Source organism: Manihot esculenta, chromosome 10, assembly GCF_001659605.2.
Source record: "Manihot esculenta cultivar AM560-2 chromosome 10, M.esculenta_v8, whole genome shotgun sequence".
Lineage (NCBI taxonomy): Eukaryota > Viridiplantae > Streptophyta > Magnoliopsida > Malpighiales > Euphorbiaceae > Manihot > Manihot esculenta.
Genome location: NC_035170.2, coordinates 13,440,991 through 13,447,046, shown reverse-complemented (window position 1 = coordinate 13,447,046; position 6,056 = coordinate 13,440,991). Strand labels below are relative to the sequence as shown.

At 29.8% G+C, this 6,056-nt stretch overlaps 1 protein-coding gene across 1 annotated transcript; it reads left to right on the top strand.

The window, feature by feature from the left end:
• Window positions 1-2,365, top strand: LOC110624013 (zinc finger CCCH domain-containing protein 44). Its single transcript, XM_021769060.2, has 2 exons — window positions 1-421; window positions 1,975-2,365. The coding sequence occupies exons 1-2, from the start codon at window positions 122-124 to the stop codon at window positions 2,092-2,094; spliced, it is 420 nt and encodes a 139-aa protein (XP_021624752.1). The 5' UTR covers window positions 1-121; the 3' UTR covers window positions 2,095-2,365.
• The last annotated feature ends 3,691 nt before the right edge of the window (window positions 2,366-6,056 follow it).

The following is a 6,056-nucleotide window of genomic DNA, read 5'->3' as shown; positions in this document are numbered from 1 at the left end:
ATCTGTTAATTCTACCTCCCACAAGCAAAACCCCAAAATTAAAAACCATCACTTCTCCTTCTCTTATCAGGATAACGGAAAACCCTCTGGCCTCTGCTCGCTGAAGAGTTCCCACCTTCAAATGGCCTTTTCTTCTGCGATTTTCACCTCTTTCTTCTCCCCTAAAGCTGGGACTTTACTCAATCCTTCTCCTTCCTCTTCCTGTCTGCTTCCCGCTTCTCCTTCTCCAGCTACCGTGCGCATGTGGCGCACTGTCACCTGTGCTACTGTGTCGTCGCAGCAGCAGGAACGGCGTCCCCGAGGCATTATGAAGCCCCGTCCCGTCAGTCCAGAAATGGCCGAGTTTGTTGGTGCATCGGAGATCCCTCGCACCCAAGCGCTTAAGCGTATTTGGGCCTATATTAAGGAGCATAATCTTCAGGTCTATTTTGCTTTCGATTATAAGGCGGCATTTTCTTAAAAATTTATGCTGGAGTGTTTTGGATGTATTTTTTCATTTGGGTTTCTGTTATTATTTGTTTATTTTTGTTCTTTGGATAAGGCTGTACTGTCACATGGTATCCTTGAGAAATGGGGTTACCTTTTTCTTTTCGTTTTCCTTTCTTTTGTGTGCTGAAGATTGTGTTTCTTTTTCCTCTTATTTTAAGAGAAATTGCCTTTTTTTTTTCCATCTGAGATGAATTTATTGATGTTATAATATTGGATTTTTTAAACTCCGGGTGTGAATTCCTGGTTTTCATGTTTATTTTATTTAACTGGACATGTCAGAGTGCTCGCTTTCTCTTGGTAAATGCAGTACTAGCAAACTATTTTTGCATTTTTATATTTTAAGTATGTGTATGTCTGCTTGCTTTGTGATTGCATAAAATTCGGGCTTAGACTAGTTACAAAAAGATTAACTGATTTAACTAAATGCTGTTTAATTTCTTTTGGATAATTTGTTCTTTACACTGCTACCTATGTGAAATTTGACTCTTTTATATATGCTGAAAATTTGCTTTTGTTAAATGAAGTGTGTATTTAGTTGAATTTTGAGTTGAGTTTATCTCAGAGGTTTGCTTGATATGAATTAATACATTTCCAATTTGCATATGTCATGACTGTGATGCTATATGCTATTTAGACAAATGTCTGTCAAGATTTATTTGCTTGATTTGTCTTGTGTTAAATTTGGAGAGATTGCTGTGCATATTGCACATTATTTCATTTTATGGGCTTGGATAAGTGATTGAGTTGTTTTATACATCAAAATTATTAGCAAATTCAATGTTGCAATCCGACCATTATGTTTTTCCTTTTTATTTTTCAGGTTTACAATGTGGAACTTTTATCCCAATTCATTTCCAAACAGCTTTAAATGACATGATTAAATATGATTATTATATAAAACTTGAAAATGAAATGATAAATAAGTTAGTGTCAAGTTGACTGAGATAGATTAGATGAAGGTTCATACTGGAGAATGGAATCTCTCTTATGCTGGGATGGACTGTGTAGCTCTGTAATCTATTTTTAGGGGGAAAAAAAATCCTTGAGCAAATTGTCTAACAGTCTCATGGTGTGTGATTATTTCTGCTTATATGCCTTTTGATCCACTGAGCTTGCAATTGATTGCACTTGATCTTTTTTAATTAGTGGTTATTAGACTGGGAATGTGTAAATTCCCAGTTGGTTAATTTGTGGAACAAGTCGAGGCTTGCCGGAGATGTCATTTTGTGGCTTATGTTGTCTGTCATCATTATGTGGCTAAACTTTTGGTTGAGTGAGAACTGGTGTTTAATTAAGTGGCTTAATTATCTAATGCTTGATGTACAGAATGATGGTTAAATTTCCCTGTATTGTTTTGGAAAATTGGTGTTTCTTTTCTTCTACATTTTCTATCTCAACATTGTACTGGGAACTGGATGATAACTTTGGGTTGCCTATATTATTTGCCATTGTTTGTAACTAACTGGGTTTTCTTGCCATTTTTAGGACCCTAATGACAAGAAGATCATAATTTGTGATGAGAAGCTGAAGAAGATATTTGGTGGTAGGGACCGAGTTGGGTTTCTCGAAATTGCAGGATTGATTAGTCCTCACTTTCTCAAATAAATGTTAGGAGGTCTGGTTTGATGTTCATGGATCATGTGCCGGAGCGATCTTTTTGGGTGACAACAAAGTGAAAATTATGCCTGCTGCTTTCTGCAATGTTATTGTTTTGAGCTTTATTAGTGTTGGTACATAGCCAGCCTTGTTAAGTTGTTTTTTCTTAGATTCCTTGAATCTCTAGGTTTTAAAGAATTTGATATCATCCGGAATTTACAATGTATGCATTGTTGGACATCTTTTAACATGTGTTGAATTATGCATACAAGTTCAATTCTGGGTATTGTGTCTGCATTTGTGGCTTTCTATGCAAGAGAGTCCTTCAGTGTTGGAGTTCACGTTTTCCTTCAGAAACGAGAATTTCTCCACCCATTTAAGAGCTTTTACAACCTCACCACATTCTTCTTTGTGCAGCCAATTTTCTTATTTTTGAGCAGCTCTAAGTCTTCAGGACTGAGTCAGGCTTTGGTCACAGCTTTCATATGCCAGTAAATTTCTAATTATGACCTCTGAATTAAATGGACTGGAAGGTGAAGAGTGTTGTCCTCCCAGTGGACCTAAACGGTAAGATACCTATGAAAATTAGATTATTTGAATTTAATTTATACTATTAATATTCGAATTCATTTCAAATGCAATTAAAAATTAATTTAAACTATTTGAAATCATTTTGGTGACTGCTGGACCTCATTTACCTTGAACGAGACCAAACCCAAATCTCATAAAGTCTCTTTTAGCTGACCGATCCAACATCTCAGGCCTTGACTCAGATACGTGGGATAGGCCGGGTTGACTGCAAGCCCAGGTCTATCGAGAAATAATTCAGCCTGGCGATGTGATGTAAGAAAAAATAGCAGGTTTAATCACTTCGCAGTCCCGGAAATTAAATGGCCGCTTAGCGTGAAGAGGAGTTCTGAAAAATCCGTACGTTCGGATTTGAGTGACAGAAACATATGACACTGTAGTACGTACGGATTTAAGTGACAGAGACATATAATATTGTAGTAGGGAGGTCGTTAGACATCACTAGTGGATAAAAGAAAAAGAAATAAAATGAGCGGACAAAAAGAAAAAGAAATAAAAGGAGAATTTTTCTCTCCACCTAAATATTTATATTTGTACTGTAAACCTTATTTTCTGGATCTCTGAACATCACATCTCAAACTCGATTGTTCTTAATCGATTATTATTTCCTTACATCCTAATTTAGAATATATAAAAAAAAAAAACTTTTATATATTTTTACATTTATTTACAAAGCATTCACTTCTTTTAAATAAGGATATATAATTACTTTTCTTTCCTTTCTTTTTTGATATTTTTCAACTAAACAAAATGTAATAGGAATTTGTTAAATTTAAAGAGAGTGTCGAGATATTAATAATCAATTCATTTTATGTGAGTTTATACAAGTGATTGAGTTTTATATATCAAAATGACTAATCAATTGAATATTACAATCCAATCACTTATATTTATATTTATATTTTTTGTATGTTTTCTATATGGGTTTTTGATGGAGAGAGAGTTGAGATATTAATCATTAATTTATTTTCTATAGTTTTGTATAAGTGATTGAATTGTTTTATATATCAACGTGATTATTCAATTTGAAATTATAACGCAATCACGTATGATATTTTTACATTTTTATATATTTTTCGAGATACTCATGAGAATTTAAACTTATATAAGTTTATTATCTACCAAGTGCTTTTATACCATGGTTGTACATTTTTAGGACTGCCGAATGATGGACCTTTCTCATTTTTTGCTGCGAGCTTCCTTCAATGCAAAGAAAAAGATGAACTTGAAGAGGGAGGTAACAAAAGCGTAGGTCAATCGACATTCACACAGCATAAATATCACAAGAGTAAAAGTAAAAGCAAACTCTAAGAGCATCACTCATCGACATTCAACCTGCAAGCAATCAAACAATCATTATGAATAGAAGCTTGAATCTCCAACAGGACAGCTACAATATAAAAAGAGAAGACACGATAAAGCTCTATGCTTCTTTGAAGTTTTTGGGAGTCGTGCTCACCAAATATAATAGCATCGCGATAATAGCACGGTTTCGAGATGTCAATGCCGATGAATAGTAAACCTCCCTCCAAATAGAAATAAAAAATTTTGAAGAAAATAGAACATAATCTAAAAATATAAATACAAGTAAATAAAATCAAAAAATGCCTCAATCAAAATAAAAACTACCAGAAACTGTATAGTCATAAACGGAGAGAAGATCCAGAGGTCTAAGCCTCCAGGTTTATTATTAAAATAATATAAATTAAAAATTATTTTACAAATTTAATATAGTTTGAAACAATTTATACAATTAATGTTAGATTTAAAAAAAAAAACGCTAATAAAAAAATATTTTTTACATGCATGCTACTAAAAATTATTAATTGAGTTGCGTTTTGAGATTTAATGTAATTCGATATGATTTATTATTTCTGAAAATATCATTTTGACTTATATTTTCAGAATTAAAATTATTATTTAGAGAGAACTGCTATTTAATTGATGTGGTTTAATAAAATTAAGTATTCAATTCGTCATTTATTAAAAACACATTGAATATTTTATATTATTTTAAATCATTAATTATTTAGTCATTTTATAAATTGTATAGACTAAATAGTTGTTATTTTTAAATTATAGGACCATATAATTATTATTTTAAAATTATTAGGATTGCATTTCTTTTTTAAATTATAAAAATTAAATAATTATATTTTAAAATTATAAAAACTAAATTATTTTTTTACGAAAAAGCCATTTGAAAGAGATTTTTTTACGTGAGTGCTTCTAAAAACATCAATAGCTTGATCGAGCTAAAAGTGAGAGAATGCTTCCAAAAATGCCATTTTGACTAGCATTTTTAGAAATAAAATTATTTTCATGTGTCTGCCACTTGCCTATAAATTGAGAAATGCAAGAACTTCTTAGTACTATTTTTTTTAATGGGATAATTTCATCGATTAATTTATTAATTTTTAAAAATATATTAAAATATTTTTAACATTTTAAAAATATATTAATTAGTTTATATATTAATTTTAACGGTTAAATATTATAAAAAAATTTTAAATATTTTTAGTGTAAAAAAATTAATTAATAAATTTTTTAAAAAATTAAGTTTATTATTTTTTTAAAATTTTTTATGTATAGTTTTTTTTATAATTTTAAATATTAAATAAAAATATTTTGTTTTATTGAGAGGGATATAAAATAGTTTTTCTCATCTGAGTATGGAGAGAAATGTAGAATTAGACAGAAATATAAAAGTTGCACTAGAAGGGCAATGAAGTGATATATGTAAAAATTTGCAACGTACAAGGCCTCCACGAAGTTGTTTCAGGGGAGGGGAGCAATAGGTGTGTATTAATATTTAATATATTTTATTTTAAATAATTAATTATTTAATTTTTATATTTATATGAGTTGTTAATCATATATAAAATTACTAAAATATTTTTTTTAATTATTATTTATAATTCTAAAATATAAATATTTAATTATTATAATTTTAAAATAATAATTATTTAATCTCTGTAATTTAAACATTCCTCACTGTTTTCTTCCTCTCTCTACTTTCTCTTTAAGTTGGATTTGAAGAGCTACACTCAAGATCAGTTTAGTGGTTTTAACTTTTGCTTTAAAAAAAAATATTATGATCGTCTCATAAATTTTAGTTTTTTTAATTATTATTTATTTTTTATTGATTATAATAATATATAAATAGATTATTATAATTTTATATTATTTTTAATACTTAACATATTTAAAATAAATATAATTAAAAAATTAATAAAAAATATATTTTCGTGTACAAAAAAATAAATTCGATAAAAAATATGGAAGCGAGGGAGTATCAAAATGAGGGCAATACAAAATGGGGATATTTTAGTACTTTCAAGTTGAAAAAGTTGAAAAATAGGACGTGAGAATTAAGGCGGGCT

Coding starts and splice junctions, on each gene's coding strand:
- LOC110624013 (XM_021769060.2), top strand. CDS start 122: ATGGCCTTTTCTTCTGCGATTTTCACCTCTTTCTTCTCCCCTAAAGCT. Junction 422..1,974: donor TTAAGGAGCATAATCTTCAG/GTCTATTTTGCT, acceptor TGCCATTTTTAG/GACCCTAATGACAAGAAGAT.